The sequence below is a fragment of the Enhydra lutris genome, unplaced genomic scaffold (assembly GCF_002288905.1).
Source record: "Enhydra lutris kenyoni isolate GAN:26980312 unplaced genomic scaffold, ASM228890v2 scaffoldscaffold59, whole genome shotgun sequence".
Lineage (NCBI taxonomy): Eukaryota > Metazoa > Chordata > Mammalia > Carnivora > Mustelidae > Enhydra > Enhydra lutris.
This window is the reverse complement of record NW_019154143.1, coordinates 4,333,321-4,356,647: the sequence shown is the minus strand read 5'-3', so window position 1 is coordinate 4,356,647 and position 23,327 is coordinate 4,333,321. Positions and strand designations below refer to the sequence as shown.

Below are 23,327 nucleotides of genomic sequence, written 5' to 3'. Positions count from 1 at the left end.
GAACCCTGGATCCTGTTTTTTGTATTGGATACCTGTGGAACATAGTACTTCCTTATAATCCATTTTATTTCTATAAGGTTGGTAGTAATTTCTCATCTTTCATTTCTGATTTTAGTAATTTCAGTTCAAAGAACCAACTTCTGGTGTATTTCTTTATTTATACTAATCTTTCTTATTTTCTTCCTTCAGCTTCTTTGGGTTGCGTTTACTTTTTTTTTCCTAGTTTCTTATGATGAAAGATTAGATGATTGCTTTGCTATCTTTTTTCTTTTTCAAAATAGGTATTTACAGCTCTAATTTCCCTCTAAACACTGTTTTCACTGCATCCTGTAAGTTTTGTCAGATTATGTTTTCATTTATCTCAATGTTTTTAATTTCCCAGTGATTTCTTTTTTGACCTATTGGTTATTTAGGACTGTGTTATTTAATTTCCATGAATTTGTAAACTTACTAAATTTCTTCTTTTTTTATGCTCAGTTAGCCTTATAGTACATAATTAGTTTTTGAGGTAGTGTTCAATGATTTATTAGTTCAGTGTAATACCCAGTGCTTATCTCAGTCGTGTCCTCTTCGACACCCATCCTAAATTTCCTTTTATTATTGATTTCTAATTTCATCCCATCATAGTTGGAGAAGATACTAAGTATGACTTCAGTCCTTTCAAATTCACTGAGTCTTGTCTACAGCCTAATATGTAGAATATACTGGAGAGTGTTCTGCTGCTGTTGGATGGAATGTTCTTTAGATGTCTTTTGGGCTTAGTTGGTTTATAACATTGTTCAAGTCTTCTATTTCTATCTTCTATATAACTGTAACGTCTGTTATCCAAGGTTGGAAAGTCAAGTCTTCAAATATTATTGATGAATTGTGTATGTCTCCCTTTAGAGAAGTCAATTTTTGCTTCATGTGATTTGGGTCTCATGGTTAGGTGAATGTCTACTTATAATTTTGTCTTCTGGATGGATTAAATGTTTATCATTAAAATATACTTTCTTTGTCCTATTAACAATTTGAGTCTTAAGGTGAATTTTGTCTATTAATTTAGCCACTCCAGCTCTCTTTTGGTTCCTGCGTACTTGACTTCCCACTTCCTTCTTTCCTTTCTTCCTTCCTTCCTTCCTTTTCATCCCTTTTGTGTGTCTGAATCTAAAGTGTGTCTCTTGTAGAAAGCATTTGGTTAGATCATTTTTTTATCCTTTCTGCCAATTCCTGCCTTTGATTGTTGTATTTAATCCTTTTACATTTAATTTATTTACTGATAATGTAATGTAGGATGTATATAGTCATTTTGTTATTTTCTATATGTCTTATGTCTTTTCTCTTTCCCTATTACTGCCTTCTTCTTGGTTAAATGGGTATTTTTTTTACTGTGCCATTTTAATTCCCTTGTCATTTTTACTTTTTTTTTTTTAATTTTATTTTAAGATTTTAGTTTTAAATTGAACTCACAACCCCAAGGTCAAGAGTTGCCTGCTCTACTTACTGAGCCAGGCAGGTGTCACTACTTTGTGTGTGTGTGTTTGTGTTATTTTTTTAGTCCTTGTAAGAGGGATCAGAGGGATCATTTAAGATAGTATGTTTTAAGTGCCTATTAAGCCCATCATCTGGGAATCCTCAGTGAGTTTCTATTAATTGCTTTTTTTCTTATGTTATGGCCATACTTTCTTGCTTCTTTGCATATTTTTATAAATTGTTGTTGAAAATTGGACATTTTAAATAATATAATGTGACAACTCTGGAAATCAGTTTGTTATTGCTGTTTGTGATTTTTGTTTGTTTGTTTAGTGATATTTCTTGACTAACTCTGTAAAATCTATGTTCTTTGTCCTGTGCAGCCACTGAAGTCTCAGGTTGGTTTGCTTAATGGGCAGCTAACGATTGGACAGAATATTCCTTGAATGCCAGAATCAACAGGTCTCCCAGTCTTTGCTGATGGGCTGTGTGTGTGTGTGTGTATGTGTGTGTTGGAGCATGCTTCTAACACTGAGGCAGGCAATCAGCAGCCCTGTCCTAGCTTTCACTGACTTCTGGTGCGAAGCCTCTGAGTCAGCCTGAGGTGAGAGCTTATGGCTTTCTCGGGTCTTATCCTGAACATGTGCAGCACCCTACACATGCCTTCTGGATTCCCATGAATATGTTGGAGCCTTTCAAAGCCCTTAGGTACTCCTTACTTCCTTTTTCGTTTTTAAGTTTTTTGGTTAGCCTGTTGTTTGTCCCACATTCTATTTACCACTTGAGACAGCTACAAAATTAACCAGTTGTAATTATTTTAGACAAAGGCTTTTCACTGGATGAACTCAGAGGTTTATCACTGGATAAACTCAGTCATAGACAACCTTGCAAGTGGATTCTTCTAGGCAACCACCAGCCAGGTCGGATAATGACAGTTCTTTGGAAATGAGACTTCAGAAGAGCTCTAATCCCACTCTTTTCCCTCTGGTGGCTGCCAGGCCACCAATCACCACAATTGCCTGCTGTTGGTTCAAGGCTACTGCAGAGTTGGAGAAAATGGAATAGGAATGGTGCAAGTTAAAATCACACAAACTTGGTAATCTTACCAAGATATCAGCATTTTTTAGGGGGAGGGGTAGAATAAACTTTGTCTGGATTATTTCAAGTTTTTGGTTGATTTCCAGGGTTATCAATGATCAATTCCAGGGTTACCAAAAAAGTTAATTCTAATACTCTTTGCCAGTCTTCTTGTTGCTTTTATGGAGTAGGGAATTTTCAGAGGTTCTTAGACCACCATTTTTGCTGATACCCACCCGTGGAATATAGGAAAAGTACGGAACCTGAAATTAAGGTCCCATTTTTCAACTTAGTATCTCTTGGTTTTGGAATGACCAGCTGACCAGCTATATATATACATATATATATATATATATATATATATATATATGTATATATATAATATAAGCTTCTATTTCTTTGTATTAAAAATGGGCATATTAATGTCTACCTCTCAGACTAACTATAGGGATTGAGATAATACATTTAATGCATATTGGATTAAAAACCAATATGTAAATCATTATCAAATGGGAGGACACATAAGGAGTGTAAAAGGCAAAAATGAAAAAAAAAATTGTACCATTCAGGTTTTGTTGATGGAAGCAGAGCCACTTTGAGTAGTTTTGGGATGTCATCAAGGGGCATATTAAAGGAATTAGATCTTATGCAGACATGGGGAGAGTGGGAGAACTGAAGCTCTGGAAGAGGGAGGAGAAGTTATCAGGGAAAGAAATCATTTCCCAGACCACACGAAGCACTGGCATAGTGGCTAAGTCAGAACTCACCAGGGAATCGGAGAAGCTGAGGCCTTCCAGCCGTTGAAATGGAAGCATGAAAGAGGAACTTGTGGAGAGATTTGTGGAAAACTGTTGTCTGTACGTAGCTGCCAGTCCTGTGGGTCCCCAGTGAAATGTCTGATGGTGGTCCTGGGACTGCTTTTGGTTGGCAGGGTCCACAATCAGAAGCATAAGCTGGATACATAGAGCAAAGGACAAGCTGGAATCCGAGGGGCATCTTTTGCATCTTGTGTGACACCATAATTAACCACAACCACCTTCCAAGAGTAAAGGCTGTTGCTTTACTTCTGCCTTTCAGATCCCCAGCAAATTCCCCACTGACCAACTGTAATGCAAAGTCTGAAGGGAAAGGGATTTGGGGAATCATAGTTTCCATCTGAAGCAAGTTGACATAGCGGTACATATGATTTACTAGGCCTACCATGGGATCTACTGACTCCCATAAACCCACTGACTCATCATGGTGATATTCTGGGTCCCAGAGGAATAGCATTAACTAAGAACTTACCAATCCTGATAAGACAGGTATTTCTTCTGCCTCAGGAAAGAATTACCTGGCAAATGTTAAAGTTTATGTCTTTGGGCATGACAAGAGAAGAATTAGTTTATATGATAGTTACATTACAGTGGGGTCCTTCTTCATCAGTATTGGCCCGCCCCTCCTTTCCTCCCTCCCTTCCTTCCTTCCTTCCTTCCTCCCTTCCTTCTTCTTTCCTTCCTTAATTTTTTAAAGAGGCTCTGACTCTGAAATCCCTCAAGGATTTCGCTCCCAATTGGGTGAGAAACAGTGTTTTAAAATGGTGACTTGGGGGGAGGGGGGGTGGGGGGGGTGGGATTATGGACATTGGGGAGGGTATGTGCTATGGTGAGTGCTGTGAAGTGTGTAAACCTGGCGATTCACAGACCTGTACCCCTGGGGATAAAAATATATTATATGTTTATAAAAAATAAAATTAGAAAAAAAAAATGGTGACTTGGGTCAGATGTCTGGTGTCCAAACCTAGGGTTTTTTTTTTAATGTTATATAGATCAAGTTTGGACTTAGTTGGCTGTACATATAATTTGGTCCTAAGGCTTCTTGGTCAGTCAGCCACCACCTAAGGTCCCTTCTTGTTGCACTGTTATTACTCTGGCTGTGACTGTTGCAAGCAACTACACTCACCTTGCTTCCAGGGGTTAAGTGCTATCAGCTGTCTGTTACCTTGAATTCTGATATTCCCCACTGAGCTCAGGAAGCTCATTTCAACTGAGGGATCTTCAAGTTTTTCCCCCCAGCTTACACAGGGCATCTATAAAGCACTTTTCAAAAATGCTTATACTCCGTATACAATGTATTTCTCAAAGCCAAGATGAAAGGAGTATCCCCTGGGCCCTCTTGGAGGACATTGGGATGGGTGAAAAGGTTGTAAATAATAAACTGACAACAGCCTTTTCTTCCTAAATTGTTGGATTCTTTCCTCCACATCACACCAAGGAATTTCCGGCATCTCAGCTTAGTTTTGGCCACATTCGAGTCCAGGTTTTAGTCCGGCAGTCGAGCAAATAATTTAGAATCATCGTCAGCTGCTTGAGTTAGTCCTGTGAATCAGAAATTTCTGATGAGAACCTTAATTGTTTATAATCATGATCCACAATTTATCTATGATCTATCCCCCTTAGAATCTCTTTTTCCCCATGGCCCAAGATTTTCCCCTATAGAAAATAATAAAATCTTGTGGTTCTCTTTGTGTATAAGTCTACTTACATGTATGGAGACAGTAAGGAATGGAAGGGGAAGATATGAAGGGAATTGGCATTCTGTCGCAGGGTATCTCCCTGAGGTGCAGTAAGTCATTCTGTTGTCTTTAAGCAAAGTAGCACGAGTCTTAACAGATAGGGGAGGACTGCCTCACTGGTATTGGAAGCTCTGTAGGGTTTGGAGATTTCTATTATCTGACTCATCCCCAATGTCCTTAGTTAAATTCTTAGGTCTTTCTCTTTCATGATCCATGGCCTCTGCTCCTGACCAAGATGAAGGGAGTAGTACTAGAGTAACCTTCCTGTTTTAAACAATCACTGCAGTTACTATTGCTGCGAACCACATCAAAACTTAGTGGCTGAAAACAACAGGAATCACTTCTCTTTCATTGTTTCTGTGGAACAGAAATTTAGGAAGGGCTTGACTGGGCCACTTGTGACATGAAAAAGGTGAGGTGATACAATGTTAACTCTAAATGAACTTTGACAAATTGAAGACGTGCATGATTAGCACCAGAGCAATCAACGAAAAATAACCAAATGCCTTTTATAGCTAAAAGGCAGTAGAGGGAGAAAAATGAATGACTAAAACAATCAATTAACCCAGCCAGATGCCTTAACTTGCACACAGATCTAGTGAAACTGACTTTGTCCTGTATTGCCAGTCAGCAGTCACGCAGGAGCAATGTCTCCATCAGAGTTTTGGCTGTACTAAGTTGGCAGGTACAAGGGAAAAGAAGTTCCTTTAGGAATCATAGACATTCCTTGGTTTTCTGACCTTGAGGATTTAAAATACTGAACATTGTTTTCTTTGTTGAGCTGTTCAGTGACCTTAGAAGCAGCTAGCTCACCTCACAATCTGGTAGCCTCAGGATCCTATCACATAATTCACAGAAGCCTTACATTAGGTTGGTGCTTTATTCTGAGTTCCCACAGGTGATAATTTAAGAAATTCTTTCGTCCCTGGATATCATGGACTACCAATGTTACACCCACTCATGATCGCTGGCTCCTCATGTCTTCAAATCCAACTAGATCAGATAGCTAGTCACAAAAATCTATTTTCTGCAGGCGTAGCCTTCAGAATTTCTGGGAGGGTGTGGGTATCAGTTTTCAATGCCATATCACCAGGAGAAATGCCTTCAACTACACTATGAGATCATTTCAGCAAAAATCCTACCATGGCTGCAGTCTGGTACACATAATTCGGTTGGATACTGTAGGTGTGTATGTAGATATACATGTGTTGGACATTTAGATGACCTTACAGAATTATGGTTAAATACAGTAATAGCTATTGTGTCATCTGTTATAGAGGAATTACATGGATGTTATTTGAAAATGTCATGGGTATTTTGGCTATTTGGGATTTAGAACTCTTTTTGCTTGGAAACTGTTTAATAAATTCTGGTTCCATTTTCAGACTAGGCTAAAAAGCCTACATAACCCGTAACTCCTGCAGAAGTGCAGAGGAGCTAGCATCCAGCGATCCTTTGAGAAATACAACCACCTTTTTTTTATTATTTAAGTTTTAGTTAACATACAGTGCAATATGCAACCACCTTTTAAAAAGATTTTGCAAAAATTGGACTGCTTAAGAATTCTAGCGGTATGCAGCCTAAGGCAAATCAACTGTATGGACTTTACGAACGCCAGCTACGTAAATTACGGAGTCTATAAAGTATCTTGTTAACTACAATAGGATGGCTTCCTGGCTGTCTACATCCGTTGCGTCCGTGCTGTCTTGGCATCTTTGGTGACCCCACTGCTGCTTATGGGAAGGTGTTTGTGTGTGAGGATGGAAAGCAGAGCTGCTAGCATACTGTTGAAACTGATCAGAAACAAGGGGTAAAGGGGTAGGGAGGAGTGGAGTAGTAGGGGTAACAAGTCCAGAATTAGTTCAGCTGATGAGGTGGACCTTTGTGAGTCATACCCAAGCTTTTGCCATATACTGAGGATGGTCTTTAATTCCTAAAGTGAGTGGACTGTCTGGAAGCAGACCTCATGATGACAAGTTTTATCTTTGAGAAAAAGCAGTGACTATGACGTTGTAACCCCCTCCTTCTTTTATAAATGTTTCAGCAATCCCTGCCTCCCTGAGCATGCCATTTTAAGAAAGGAGAAACAAAGCAAACAAACAATAAATAACATAAAAAAGGAAAAACCTATTTTTCATTGCTATTGGGTAGGGGTGAATTCAAGAGGCTGCTCTCACCTCTCCTTGGTGCCTTTCTTTCCTGACGGATTCTGGAGAATTCCAGATGCCAGTAAAGCAGCATTCGCCTCTTCTTGTTCCTCTCTTTCACCTGTACCGTAGTTGTTTTCTCTTATTCTGCCTGAGTCTCAGATATAGGAAGTAAGTGGGTTATCTCAAACTTTGAAAAGAAACATTTGGATCCTGTGGGATAAAGATGTATATGTGCTACAAAAAAAAAAAAAAAAAGTCATTTGTCACTCTAAGCAATTCAGTTATTTCTTCATTATTTCTAGGCAGAAGAAATCCTTAGGCAAGAGCTGGAGAAAAAAGAAACACCGAGTTTATACTGCTTGCTCGGAGATGTCCTTCGAGACCAATCTTGCTACGACCGGGCCTGGGAGCTGTCCCGCCACCGCAGCGCTCGGGCCCAGCGCTCCAAAGGCCTCCTTCATCTGCGGAACAAGATGTTCAGAGAATGTGTGGAGTGCTTTGAGCGCTCGGTGAAGATCAACCCCATGCAGGTGAGACGGTTAGGAAAGCCCCATCTGCTCTGGGCACTTAGGATTTCTTTGCTTTGGTTTCTGACTGAATCAGTACCTCTTTCCTGCCCTCCTACCTGGTGAGCTTCGCTTTGCAAGCTGAGAAGGGAGCCTCTGCTGATCACTGTTTCTTGCTCGTCAGCGAAAACATTGATTTTCTTTTAGATGCTTTCTGTTGTGTTTCTGTTATTGACTTATCTGTTTTATTTTGTTATTTCTTTCCTTTAACTGTCCTTAATACACATGCAGCTATGAAAGTTAGGTTCTGTTTCCAGCAGATATGTTAGGATGAAATGGATGGGAGTCTGAATTACAGTCCCTGTAGGACTGGGCAGGGGATTGTGGAAATCAATAATGGAAGCAAAACTCATATAAACAGGGTAACATCTAGAATGGATTATTGATCATTTAAGAAAAAGTCTATATATATACACATTTTTAAATGTTTAAAAAATTTTTGAGGTTTGAAAAAATAGTACAAAAAGAGTCTGGATCTTTAAAATAAGTGACAAGACAGATCCACAGGAGGGGGGGAGTTTTGAGGGGGAAGAAATTAACCTTACTTTGTGCTTAATGATATTCAGTTGGTAAAATGATTTTATTGTCAGAAATGATTATTGTTTTTTTTTTTTAAAGATTTTATTTATTTGACAGACGGAGATCACAAGTAGGCAGAGAGGCAGGCAAAGAGAGAGAAGGAGGAAGCAGGCTCCCTGCTGAGCAGAGAGCCCGATGTGGGGCTTGAACCCAGGACTCTGGGATCATGACCTGAGCCGAAGGCAGAGGCTTTAACCCACTGAGCCACCCAGGCGCCCCTGATCATTGTTTTTTAAACCATGCTTTCTTTATAACTGTTTTCCTATTTCACCAATCAAATGCACAAATTACTGTCAACCGTGGGTCCTGACAGACATGCACACTGACTTGGTAGAATTCTGGTGAAAATACTACTTTGTAATCAGCTCCTCCTGTTTACTGAGGAGCTTACTGTGACCCAGATACCTTGTTGGGCATTTTGTTAGTATTTGAACTTAAGACAGTCTGACCGCAGAGCTTGTGTGCTTTTTTTTTTTTTTTTTTTTTTTTTGAAATTGTGGTAGAAAGCAAATAACATAAAATTTATCATCTTCACCATGTCTCAGTGTACCGTTCCACAGCATTAAGTGCATTCCCATTGTTGTGCAACCATCACTACCTGCCATCTCTACACTTTTTTTTTTTTTTTAAGATTTTATTTGACAGAGATCACAAGTAGGCAGAGAGGCAGGCAGAGAGAGAGAGAGGAGGAAGCAGGCTCCCTGCCGAGCAGAGAGCCCGATGCGGGGCTCGATCCCAGGACGCTGGGATCATGACCTGAGCCGAAGGCAGAGGCCTTAATCCACTGAGCCACCCAGGCGCCCCATCTACACCTTTTTTTTTATCCTGCAGAACTAAAATTTTGTACCCACTGAATGGTAGCTCCCTATTCTCCCCTTTCCTTAGTCCCTGGCAGCCATCCTACTTCCTGTCTCTCTGCATTTGACTACTGTATGTACCTCAGATGAGTAGTCTCATAACAGTATCTGTCCCTTTGTGACTAGCAAATTCCCCAGCATAATGCCGATGTTGTAGCGTGTCAGAATTTCCACTGTGATGGATATACCACCTTTTGTTTATCTGTTTGTGGTTGACCACTGGGTTGCTTCTGCTTCTTGGCTCTTATGAATAGTGCTGCCATGAACAAGCATGGGCAGAGATGATCATTTTTGAACTGGGTAGATTTGGGGCATATCTTTTATATTGAAAAAAAATTAGAAGTACATTTTTGAGCTACTTGCTTGCTTTCTTCACTCTGGGTAATGAATACAGTGAGAACCTCCCAAATCAGCCGGTTGTTAAGAAGTCTGGGGAAGAGATTATCAGCAGAATTAGATGATCAGCAGAAATTAACAGATGCATTCAGCAGTTAGGATGTTTCAAGTATACTGAGATTTGGCTTTTCATGGACCTCTTGCTCTAACTTTGTGGTTGTCAGGTGGGGCGGATTTGGCCCTGCAGGGGCATTTGGCACTTTCTGACGGGGAGGTGAAGGGGTCTACTACTGCCATCTAGTGGTTGGAGTCCAGGGTGCTGCTACACATCCCATAATGCACAGGAGAGCCCCCCAAGATAAGGAATTATCTGGCTTCAAATGCTCAAATGTCGGTAGTGCCAAGATTGACAAACCCTGTTCTCATGTGATTATGGCTAGGCTTTTTTCTTTTTTGGGGGGGTGCCTCGTAGAAAACAGAACTCAATATTGTGTTGTCAAAATTTTATTTTTACTTTCAGGAAAATTGTATCCTATCCTTGTTTATCTTAGCACCCCTGCCTAAAATTTGCCCAACCACGGCTGCCCTAAGGAGTGAGAAAATAAACTCCCTCCCTTAGCCTCTGTAATCTAAGTTAAGTCAATGTCATGTTCCTCACAAACATGGATTACTGTCTCAAGCACACAGTCTCTTCCCAACAGATGCATTCACGGTTTCGTTGTTTTTCTCCTGCCTCACAGGCTCCTCCTTCTCAGTCTTGACAGGTTACTGTGTTTAGTGCTTGGACTTTATCTCTGTCTACAGTCGCTCCCTGGATTTCATCTGCTCCCATAGTTTTGATACTGTCTGTACACTGATAACTCCCCAACGTGGGTTTCAGCCCCATTTTCTCTCCTGAACTCTAGATCCCTTTGTCTAACTGCTCCCTCAGTCTCTCCATGTGTCACTCCAACTTAACATCTCGTGTCTGAGATGCTGTTCTACCCCTCCTCAAGACTTTTGTTCCCAAGGTCATCCCCATCCTAAATTACCCTGACTGGTCTTTCTGCCTCTGTCCTATTCCCATCTGCCTATTCTCAATGACCATCCAAGTGGATCCTTTCAAATGTGAGTCAGATTTGTCATTCCTCTGCTCCATTCCCTAGCGTTATCAGCCCAACTCCCTGAAAGGCTGGCAGGGCTTCTTCCAGCCTAACTCCTCGTATCCACCGCCCACCACCCTTTACCCCACATTAGCCTCTTTGTTCTTCCCTGAATATTCTAGGCGAGTTCCTGCCTCAGGGTTTTAGCACTTGCTCTCCCGCTGTCTAGAACTTTCTTCCAGATATCTACATACCTCACTCTTGTCTCATTCAAGTTGTTGCTCAAATCTTACTTGTTCATAAGGGCCTTCCACAATTAATTCTATGTAAAATCACAGCCCACTTTCCACCCTGCCTTATACTCTTTCTTTTCCTGATTTTTCTCTAGAGCACTTAGCACTTTCTAACACTTTTACAGCTTACTTTGAAAAAAAAAAAAAAAAAAATTCTCCTTCCTGAGAATGTAAATCCTATGAAGGCAAAAGTTTTTAATTTGTATGGCTCGTTTATATTTTCCTGGTGCCTGTAACAGTGCCTAGCACGTTTTGGGATTCAGACGAGATCGGGCGCGTTCAGGGTGGTATGGCCGTAGACACGTTTTGGGATTCAATAATTATTTGTTGAGTGAGCAAATGCATAATATCTTTAACCATTTCTTCAATCTAATATAGATACTAATTGTCTTCTGTGCACATAGTTCCGAGTCAGAGGATGAAACAGTAGCAGCAGATCACCAGAGAGACTCACTTATACCCTCTAGTACAGTCTAGTGAAGCAAACATGAGCAAAACTAGCCAAGAGTACAAGGCATCAAAGAAATAGCAAGTGAGTTACTTGTAAAGCCCTAGTTACATAGAGGTCAAAGAGGTAGTAGAGATAGGACGGTAGATAGTGAAGATAGGATGTTGCATCTGGCTTTGGAGGACAGTACTTGAATAGGCCAAGAGGAGGGCAGTGGTTGAGGGCATCCAGGTAGGTGGACAGTATGAGCAAAACCCTGGAAACAGGAAGATAAGGGGGGTGTGTGTGTGTGTGTTGGGGGAGAACAGAGGAGTTAGTGAATAGGCTAGTTTTGGAGAGTAAAAGGGAATAGGGAGTTCCAGTGGGAAATCTGGATTGGAGCCAGATTATAAAAGGTCTTAAATGTGAGGCTAAATTCTTTGGCTTTTTATTTGGCAGATTGGGAGCTACTGAAGGGCTGCTATGTGTTTGGCTTTATTTTGAATGAAGGAATGTGGTTTGCATGGAGGTAATTTAGGCTTATTGTCCTGGCAACACTGAGGCTGTGTGAGATAACTGGATGTGGACAGGTTTGGGAGGCCAGCCCTAGCCTAGCGTGACGGTTATCAGTGTGGCAGGGTCAAGAGGAAAACGGGATGGGTATGAGGGAATCTGCGAGGGAGGACTTGACAGGCCTTGATGGTCTCATTATATAATTTTGAATTAATTACTTAGCAAGACAAAGAAATGACAGTTGCTCAAAGCAGCGTCACAACACAAACAGATGTTATGCGAGGATATTTTGTAGTTTGTCATATGGATCCAATTGAGGCAGGCTGTGAGCCGTGCCGGAGTATGCAGGCGTGTAATGCTCCAGTTGTACAGAACTACTACAGGATGCAAACTTGGACTCCATAGACTTTAGAACCTGGGATCCAAGTTTGAACTATCTCTGGAGAAGGAACGCTCCAACATGCCGTTGTCTCCATTAAGTCCTGGGACAGAAGGAAAATAGAACGGAATTTAAGAGAAGAAGGAATTTAAAGAAATATATTCTCTTCTTTCAGCCATTTCCAAACAGGTTTAATAACAAACTTGAGGCGAAATGACAGTGATGCTTGAATGGCTTTTCTGCATTGCAGTGATTTTCTGAAACCACATTGGTATAAAAATAGGAGTGTTTGGTTTTATATCAGGGAGGGTTTGCAAAACCAAATGCTCTGTCTTCAGTACATTTGTTAGAGAACCAGAAGACGTGTGTACCATTTCCATTTGTGCTTTGAGATTGCCGGCCGTTGTTCACTCATACCTACCTGTTTCATTTTCCCAAGCGACTTCTGAAACGACTGAGATTCGTCTTCAGACTTGAGTGTGTGGGCTCTTGGAAGCTGAAGAACACAGTGGGAGGAAGTGATAGCCATCCCCCCCAAGCATGATCTGCAGTCACAGGACCAGGATTAAAACAGAAATCCTTGTGTCTCCTTATTATTCCCATTGTCCCCTACTCTTTTTTCTTTTTTAAAAGATTTTATTTATTTATTTGACAGAGAGAGAGAGAGATCACAAGTAGGCAGAGGCAGGCAGAGAGAGAGGGGGAAGCAAGCTCCCCGCCGAGCAGAGAGCCCAATGCAGGGCTCGATCCCAGGACCCCAAGATCATGACCTGAGCTAAAGGCAGAGGCTTAACCCACTGAGCCACCCAGGCTCCCCCCCACCAATATCCCCTACTCTTAGGTAAGAAGTGAAAACAAGGAAATTGCTCAGATATCAAACCAGTATGTGTAGCTCTGAAAAAGAAAATACAGCTTATTATTTTTTCTCGGTACCAACACCGTATTCCTTTTCTTTTGTCAGCCCCTCCCCAGTACATGTACCCTCTACCCCCCATTTATTTTCCTGAACTCTCCTCCTCACTGAGCTGGTCACCCACCTCTGTAAGGTTATATGATATTACTGTAGTGATTACATCCAGAGACACATGTAGGCAGAACAGCTAGAGTGGAGAGGAGGCGGGGGTGTCGCCAAGGACTGATGGGGTCAGGGAAGGCCCAGCTGGAGATGGGGCAGGAGTTAGCTCAAGTGTGCCCCAAATGGTGGAAGGTGGGTCGATGTTCAGAAGGGGAACTGACTTCCCAGGGAGGAGAGCATGAAGAAAGCCATGGGTTTGAGTGTTCATTAAACATAAATGGCCACTTTATGGTTGTTATCCTGGTAACCCATCCTGTTTAGCGTTTGTCTCAAGGTTTTTCATTTCTAAATGAAGTATTATTAATTGTTGCATAAAAAGCCATTGGAGTGGGCATCTACCTTGTACTTCCATCTTCTGCCATAATCTCATCTAGTATTAGTTATATTTGAGGCCTTGCTAAGATCTGAACAATGACTAGTAACAGCCTGTCTGTTTCTTTCCAACCCTTTCCTGACACGGCTTGGTGACATTACCCTTTTAAGGACTGCGTGCGGGGTGCTTGTTGGTACAACCTACTTTGCTTGCTCGCAGGTGCTGAGAACCGCCACCTTCTTCGGGTTCTGGGTGGTGGTAGGAGAAATACTGGAGCCATTGTCTTCGTAAGCCCCCTGGTATATATCAGACATATGTGCCAAGCTGCAGTCCCCATGAGGCATGATGTTGCCTGGCTACCAGTTGGCAGGATTAGTGGGAAATGTGGGGAATCAGAGGCTAGACGTATGGGGAGCAGAGCAGAGCAGGCCTGCCATAAATAAAGTGCATGGAGAACAGTCTGAATTCTCTTGCTGCTGTGGTTTGATCACTTATCATATGGCCTCAGTATACCATTATTTTTGTATTATGTGGCTTGGTAACTTTTTATATAGTTTATAATAAACCCTTTGGCGGCATTCGACTTCAAAAACCAAACAAACCAAAAAAGTGTGTTTTTGGAGGACAGTAGGAACTCAATTCTCATTTGCCAAGAATGCTAATGAGCCTGCACAAAATGTAGTTGACATGTACCCTCCACCTCAGGGGCCATGGTGGCATCACTGACAACGTGAAAACCACAAGACCTAAGTCTATTGAAGAAACATTAGCATTTATGTCTAAAGTGAGTATTTTTTTTTTAAGAAGTCATGTCCAAAGTTGATGAGTTAATATGTGGCTATAGGAGATGCATTTTCATGTCATTCTGTGAGGCTTGACTTTTTATCCAGAGCAAATGAAAATGAGCACAAATGTACATATATGAGAAGTTGAGATCTTAGGTGTTAATGTGCTAGCTCGTTTATTAGAACTAGTTCAGTACCAGTTGAGTTCATCAGTTTAGTAGAACTAGTTCAGTACCAGTTGAATTCATCAGTTTAGTATCAGTGACAGCAGATGCTTCAAATAGAAAAGTCATTAATTCTGTTCACATAATGCTTTAATTCCTTCCATCCAGTTAGTGGATTCAAAGTAAAATTCTTGGAAATTCATTCTCTTAAAGGTGAAACATCTGACATTATTCTGAATGCTGTTGTAAATTCAGTTCACAAGTTAATGTAACAGATTAAAGTACTACTTTTTTAGTGGTGATAATAAGGTTATAAATTTTGGTGAAATAAGGCAACATGGCAAAAAGACTGCTCTTTCTGAATTAAGAAAACCTGTGGAACATGAATATACTTGGATTTGGCTGTAGTGGTAGACATGATGCGGTGCAAACAGGCTTCTACTAATGGATATAAAAACTGGCTGTTGTCATTTACAAATATTTTCATGTACACAGTTTGGGAATTATAAGATTCTTGTGACACATCTGATGTTGAATTAAAATTTCTATAGTGTGGCAGTATATACTTTTCTGTTTCTTCCCATCAAGTGGACTTTAAAAATGTTTGAGTTTTTGAAGAATTATTTTACAGGTGTCCTACAATGATACGAACTTTTAAGAAAAAGAGTTTTTTGCATTTGGCTGTATTGTTTTCATAATCAATTGGAAATCTTTATGTAGTCAATTAATGAAGTTCCAAAAACTTCAGCTTTTTTAAAAAGAGTTTTAAGCAAATTGTAATTTTTTTTTTTTTTTTTTTTTTTTGCAAATTGCAATTATTAAAGGCAACACTTTCAAACACGAAGACATTGAAATTTTCCATAAAAAAGAATAGTGAGAGCTCAGGGTTTAATTTTGAAATGTAAAGTTATAATTTTGAATATCTTTCTGTATTCGTCTGCTAGGGCTGCCATAACAAAATACTACAGACTAGGTGGTTTGAAATGACAAATTTATTTTCTTACAGTTCTGGAAGATAACAGTCCAAGATCAGGGTGCTTTCAGGGTTGATTTCTAGTGAGGTCTCTCTTCCTGGTTTTTGGATAACAAGGCTTTTTCCTCTGTGTGCCTGTAGTTCTCTTCTTATGAGGACACCAAAAGTCTTATCAGATTAGGGCCCCACCTCTATGATGTCATTTAATTTTAATTATTTCCTTAAAGGTCCTATTTCCAAGCATAGTCACACTGGGGGTTGAGTATCAACATTTTGAATTTTGGGGGTTTAATTCAGTTTATAACATCCACTTAGAAGGAATCTTTTCTTTGTAACCTTTTATTAAGCAAATTTCAACTATATAAAATATAAAATAGCAGAGAGACTACTATAGTGAGCCCTGTTCCCATATGCATAAACCGGCTTCAACAATTACTAACTTATGGCTGATTTTATTTCATCAATATTTCCCTAACTCTACCCCATATTATTTTGAAACAAATCAATATATCAAAGCATTTAATTTTTTAAAAAAGATTTTATTTATTTGACAGAGACACAGTGAGAGGGGCAACAGAAGGAGGGAGAGTGGGAGAGGGAGAAGCAGGCTCAGCAGGGAGCCGCTCAGCAGGGAGCCCCATGCAGGGCTTGATTCCAGGACCCTGGGATCATGACCTGAGCTGAAGGCAGCCACTTAAGGACTGAGCCACCCAGGCGCCCCTCAAAGCATTTAATTTTTAAATGTTTGAGTACGTATCTCTGAAGAAATGACTTTATAAAATAACCATAATGAGGTTTTAGGTGGCTCAGTTGGTTAAGCCTCTGCCTTCAGCTGAGGTCATGATCTCAGGGTCCTGGGACTGAACCCCACATCAGGCTCCCTGCTCAGTGGGGAGCCTGCTTCTCCCTCTTACACTGCTGTTCCCCTCTGCTCATGCACTCTCTCTCAAATAAATAAATAATCTTTTTTTTAAAAAGTAATCATAATACCATTATATTTAAAGCATCAATAATAATTTGTAGGAAACTTTTTTTTTTTTTTTTTTTTTAAGGAGAGGGAGTGGAGAGGGGTACAGGGGGAGGGAGAGAGAGAGAATCTCAAGCAGACTCCATGCCCAGCACCGAGCCAGATGCCGGACTTAATCCCACAATCCTGAGATCGTGACCTGAGCCCAAAATCAAAAGAGTTGGATGCAGCCAACTGTGCCACCCAGGTGCCCCTGCAGGAAACTTTTATTGAGGTTTTGATTTTAATTCAATGAATTTATATTCTATATTAGAATTAGGCCTATAACTTAGCAGTCTCTAGATCCGGTGAAACGTAACAAAGAATCATAAATAGAGACAGCTTATTTGATGAATTTTGTTTTATTAAAAATATTTGTTCAGGGCGCCTAGGTGACTCAGTTGGTTAGGTGCCCCAAGATCTTAGGTCTTGATCTCAGGGTCCTACTTAAAAAAAAAAAAAAATTGATAAAAGCCCTCTAAACAGAGGCCAAAAGACAATTCCTAAGAAAAATACTTGAAAGTTTCAGTATTAACAAGATTAGTATTAAGAATATCCTCTAGGGGCGCCTGGGTGGCTCAGTGGGTTAGGGTCTCTGCCTTCGGCTCAGGTCATGATCCCAGGGTCCTGGGATCTAGCCCTGCATTGGGCTCTCTGCTCCGCAGGGAGCCTGCTTCCTCCTCTCTCTCTGCCTGCCTCTCTGCCTAGTTGTGATTTCTCTCTGTCAAATAAATAAAATATTAAAAAAAAAAAAAAAAGGATATCCTCTGTTTAGCAGCAGGTGCTCTGAGTTTACTAGTTATCTCAGTGCATTAAAATTTTTTTCCAGCTTTATTGAAATATAATTAACATATTACATGATGTAAATTGAAAGTATACAATGTGATCGATACTTGTATATATTGCAAAATGCTTATCACCGTAACATTAGCTAAATACCTCTGTCACCTTCTGTGTGTGTGTATGTGTGTGTGTATTGATAATATTTAAAATCTACTCTCTTGGCAACTTTCAAGTATATGATACAGTCTTGTTAACTATAATCACCATGCTAGAATGTTAGAACCCTGGAACTTACTCAACTTATAACTGAAAGCCTGTCCCCTTTGACCAGCGTCTCCCCATTTCCCCTACCCTCTCAGCCCCTGGCAACCACCAGTTCTCCTCAGCTAGAGAGTTCAGCTGTTTCGGATTCCACATACAGGTGAGAACATAGAGTCATTTGTCTTTCTCTGTCTGACTTACTTCATGTAGCATAATGTCCTCAGAGTGCATCCACGTTGGCACAAAAGGCAGGATTTCCTTCTTCTTTATGGCTGGATAATTCTGCGTGTGTGTGCGTGCAGGTATGTGTGTGTCCACATTTTCTTTATCCATCCATCTATTCCCAGGCAATTAGATTGTTTACATACCTTGGCTATTGTGAATAATAGTGCAATGAAGGTGAGGGGGCAGATACCTCTCTAAGATCCTGATTTCAGTTCCCTCAGATAGATACCCCAAAGTGGAATTTGCTGGGTCATATAGTAGTTCTATTTTTAACTTTTCCTCACTATATTTAGAAAGAATATTTTCTCAACTAAAATTATTATGATCTACAGACAAGAGTGAGTCAAAAGTTTTAGTAATATTAAATGCATTAATAACAATACATTTATTTATAATTTATTATAATAATATATTAATAATTATATTGTATATAATAATATATAATACATAATAATTTATTATAAGTTATTTATAATAATAATAAATAATGACAATTAACAATGAAGAATGTTGAAGTAGGCAGGTACTTTTATGAGAAAATTCTAAGTGCTAAGATCATATCAAAAACAGGAATTAACCAGAAAAACAACAGTGATATGATATTAGATTAGATATGACTAAGGAAATGATTAAAGTTTATAAATATCTACTAACAAAATTTCAGTTATTTTAATTCTGTAATATATTACAGAAATGTGCAAATGTATAGCTTGATTAAGTTCCTTTTGTTATATCTAAATTTCAGGTAATCAGCATTTAAATATTTTTGCCTTAACATATTTTTATGTTTCATTTTGAATAGAACAATCTCAAAGATCCCCTGATACAATAAAACCAATTTTGTTGTTCAACAATTTGTTGGTCAATAAGGCCTTTTTAAAGATATGTAACTTTAATTATTTTCTAATGCTCTGTTTCATTTTCAAAAATGTTGCAGTTTGGACAGTATATTACATGGTTGCCTAACTTAGCATTATCGAGAACCTACCACATACAGACACGGATGTGGGAATGAATTCAGCTGTGTCATCCTGTCAGTGGAGAGTGGAGAGTCTCCACCAGGGAGTGATATGGCTAGAACTAGACTGTGAAGGGACCTACATGCCCCTCTTCAGGATTATCTAACCCTGTAGATGTGGAAGTCTGTTGTGATTTTGAATAAAAGAGTGATAGGACAAAAATAGTATTATAGGAAGTTTAAATAAGGAATGAATGTTACGGATGAGTGGGCAGTGAGAGTGCAAAGATAGAACAGGTTGAAGCCTCGTTACAAGGGGACATCTCCTGGGACTTAATCATTTGGACTGGCAGGATAGAGGGAGAGCTTGGAATCCGAGAGATGCCAGTGTTCTCACTTGTCTGATGAAAAAGGAAGATGTCCCTGTTGATAAAATATAGAGATTTCAGAAGAAGGAAAAATATCTTTTACAGGAGGTGATGTGATTTTGGATATTGACTATGAAGGCATGTTGCTGTATCTAAGCAGAGATGGCTGATCGTTCATTGGACATAAGAGACTGAGCCCAGTAGGAAGGCCAGAATTGAGCTTGCAGATTTGGGGCTTTTTTTTGTGGAAGCAAGATAAAGCCATGCAAGTGAATAAATTCTTTACACAAAATCTTGGAAGAGAACATTGAGCAAAATCCTGACCTTTGAGCAGCAGTTAGAGGAAGGTAGAAGAAACAGCACCAGTGAAAAAAGATTCAAACAATATACACCAGAGTCTTGGTCAGAGGGGTAGGGATTCATGGAAAGGATTCATGGGAACTAAAGGAAAAAGTGTTAGTGAGTAATGTCACATTGTAGTAATGAAGTCCAGAGAGGGCCAAGAAGAGGTCATTGGATTGGAGCTCACTAATGACCTTCAGAGCCAGCTTCAGAAGGTTTAGAGTGGGCGGCACATGAGGAGAAGGATATAGCATGTGTAGACTGTTCATACTGGGAGCATGTCGAAGAGATAAGAGTCAAAATGTCATGTACAAGGGCAGAAGAGGCAGGTAAATCTTTGCAGGATACTGGAGACCTTTACATGGTTGAGGGCAGTGGATAAAGGAGAAAGTGAATCCAGTGGGTGGAGGAGAGAGTGAATATTACATAGACAGGGAAAGGTAACTAGGGAAGATCATTCTAAGGAAGAGTGAAATGAGCAGAAGAGATGAAGGTATTAGCCCTAGAAAAGGAATAATGTTTCTAATGACACTGGAAAGAAGATGAGAGCATTACTATTATAATAGCAATTTCTGTGAACCATCTTCTGTAGTCTAAGCTGGAATGTAAGCGTAAACCATTTTGAGGTATTGAGGAGGCTACGGAAGAATTGTGTTAAGACATGGCCTCTTGCCCTCCTGTGGTTTCTATGGGCTAAATGAGGAGAGGAGGCAGAAATAACTTTGTATGTGGCCAGGGGGTAGAGTAAATAGACAGCATGCTTTGGATGCCTAGTGATGGCAGTATGAATGGGGATGTGCAGATGTTCTTTTTTTTTTTTTTTTAAAGGTTTTATTTATTTGGCAGAGAGACATAGCAAGAGAGGGAACACGAGCAGGGGGAGTGGGGGAGGGAGAAGCAGGCCTCCTACTGAGCAAGGAGCCCGATGCGGGGCTCATTCCCAGGACCCTGGGATCATGACCTGAGCTGAAGGCATCCCCGTAACGACCAAGCCACCCAGGTGCCCCGATGCAGATGTTCTGAACTAGGAAGAATGGTTGGGATTTGGATGGGAGGCAAAGTTGGAAAAACATGTTTCAGGAAAGGAGACTAGCAGATGCAAAAACCGGCCGTGGACCAACAAAGATTTCTTGACAAATACTGGTTTTCACTGTTTATTTTTTATTCAGTTGTAATGATGATGATGATGATGATGATGAAGCAGCTAACTATCGAGCGTTTACTATGTGCCAGGTACTAGTCTAAGCATTTTGCATGTATTTTTAATCCTCACTACAATCCTTGAGGTACTTACTGTTTTTACCCTCATTCAACAAATAAGGAAACAGAAGGTTAAGTAATTTGCACCAGTTCCCACAGCTTATGACGGGTGGAGCTGGGATTTGAACCTGGACTTTGTGGTTCCAGAGCGCTGACTCTTAAGCTCTTTCCTCTTGTCTGTAGAGGACATTGTCTTATGTTAGGAAGTAATGGTGAATTTGGTTGAGGTCTGGTTAGAAGTTACAAGGGGCGCCTGTGTGAGTCAGTAAGTTAAGTGTCCAACTCTTGGTTTTCACTCAGGTCACGGTGTCAGGGTCATGAGATCAAGCCCCTCATTGGGCCCTACGCTCAGCACAGTCTGCTTGAGATTCTCCCCCTCTGCCCCTCCCCCGTTTGTGAGCTGGCTCTCTCTCTCTCTCTCTAATTTAAGAAATAAATAAAAATCTTAAAAATAAATAAAACCTAAAGTTAAATAAATAAATAAAGTCTTAAAAAAAGAAGTTATGGAAAGGTTTGAACACAAAACTGTCATTTGAATTATTTTCCCCCTTTAATGAAGAACCACTGGGGTTTTCCTCAGGAGCAAAGAGAGGTTCTGACTTGGGTGTTTTGGAATGATCCAGCACATGGCCTTGAGTGTCCCTGCAGGGCTGCGGAACTTCAGAGGGTCTCAGGGAGCCCTTCCAGCCCATGCTATACAGAAGGCCCCACATGTGATGCAAGACTCTGGCAGCGTTGGTAATTATCTTTGGAATTGTGTTCGTCCTTGATCTGTAGCGGTCCATTTTTGACGTTATCAAAGTTTTTGAAAGAAAATGTTTTTACTGGAAATGGGGTTAAAAGAGTTCCTGTTGTGAACTGGTATTAGCTCTGGTGGAAAGAGTCAAGGAATTGGAGCTTACATTCTGAGGGAGAAGACAGAATGAACATATGTGAGTAATATGTAGAGAAAAAAGAGATTCTTTCCTTTTTGTTCTTCCTTTTTCATATTGGTAAGCAATAAAAAATGAACCTCTTAAAGTCTCACTTGCGTAACTGCCAGGAAACACGAGCGCTGCAGTGAACATCTGGGTGGTAGCTGTGACTCCCAGGGTAGCAGGGAGGCCGGGAGCCTTGGTGCCCCGAACCTGATTCTGAATCCTGGTGGCCACAAAGAACAGACTGTAGGTCGGTCACCTCATCTTTCTGAGCTTCAGTCTCCTTACTTGTAAAGTGGAGATTATAATACCTGTCTCCGTGTGCCACAGGGGACATTCGAGCCAATGTATGTGCAGCGTCTAGATGTTTCCAGGCCCATAGTTCTCAGGCATGGATGGTACATTATGGACTTTCTCTCTCTCCTCCCTGTTGCCGTGCGGTAATAGCAATGGAAGGAAATCAGCGTTGCCCCATTATCTGTAGCCTAGAAAAAGGGCGATACACCCAGCAGGAGAGTCTCACGTGCAGATGACATGTGAATGCTTGTACTACCTCACGTTGCGAATTCTCTGGAAGGAGCGGGCAAATACTGGTGGTAACCAAATCGAGGGGAGGAGTAAGAGCAGGGCATTAAACAATGAATAGACTGTCTAGTAAAAAGAAAAAAAGTCTGTGTAAAGTTTATTTGGTTCCGTAGTTTAAACAAGACACCGCAATAGAGAACGCTTTTCCTTTAGAGAGAAAGAGAAGCTCGAAGCTGAGGACGTGTGTTTCCTTAGGAAGGAGAACTGCCTATTCAGTAAATGAGAACTTTAGTTATAAAAGAATTTTAAAAGAATATGAGCCCCAGGCATCACTTCAGGAAAAGCTGTCACCAAAGAACATTGGTATCGCTCTTGGATTTGTCTTGGGTCATTTCCTGTTTAAGGAAACCACATTCAACCACTTATCTACATTCAGGGTCATGGGAATGAGTCAGGGACGTGAGAGGAGGCGATGGAGAGTGCAGCGTGGCCTTGAGGATTGCTTCTAACGTGTTGACCGTTATACGTGATAGCTGAACAATTCGGTCAGTCCAGTGAGGAAAACTAGCAAAAGTGTGAGGCTGCTGACCATTCGTTCTGCAGAAACCTTGAGGAGGAAGGAAATTTGAGTAATAGACTCATCATTTAAGAAAGAAAATTGTAATATACAAGCAAATGGTACCTATTGCAGATGTACTTTAAGACTCTTGTAAAAATTAACTTTTTTTTTTTTTTAAAGTTTTTTTTTATTTATTTGACAGAGAGAGATCACAAGCAGACAGAGAGGCAGGCAGAGAGAGAGAGGGAAGCAGGCTCCCCGCTGAGCAGAGAGCCCGATGTGGGACTCGATCCCAGGACCCTGAGATCATGACCTGAGCCGAAGGCAGCGGCTTAACCCGCTGAGCCACCCAGGCGCCCCTAAAAATTAACTTTTTAATTGTAAAAATAACCCAAGCCCATTGCCTAGTGGTGCTTAGTGTATGTTAGCCTTCAGAGTGGCAAACTATTTAATTTCTTTTTTTAAAAAAATGGTTTAATTTCTATTTTAATTATTGAGGCTAATACATATTGTGCTTTCTGTCTTCGTCACACCTGTTGCACACCAGG

The 23,327-nt window shown here is 40.4% G+C and overlaps 1 protein-coding gene across 2 annotated transcripts in view; it reads left to right on the top strand.

Moving 5' to 3' along the window:
- Positions 1-23,327, top strand: part of LOC111158484 (tetratricopeptide repeat domain 27) — a 176,648-nt gene that overhangs the window by 113,153 nt on the left and 40,168 nt on the right. For both annotated transcript variants that reach the window (XM_022520527.1, XM_022520528.1), the window contains exon 13: positions 7,536-7,763. In XM_022520527.1, coding sequence (XP_022376235.1) covers positions 7,536-7,763 — 228 coding nt within the window. The remainder of the gene's footprint in view (positions 1-7,535; positions 7,764-23,327) is intronic.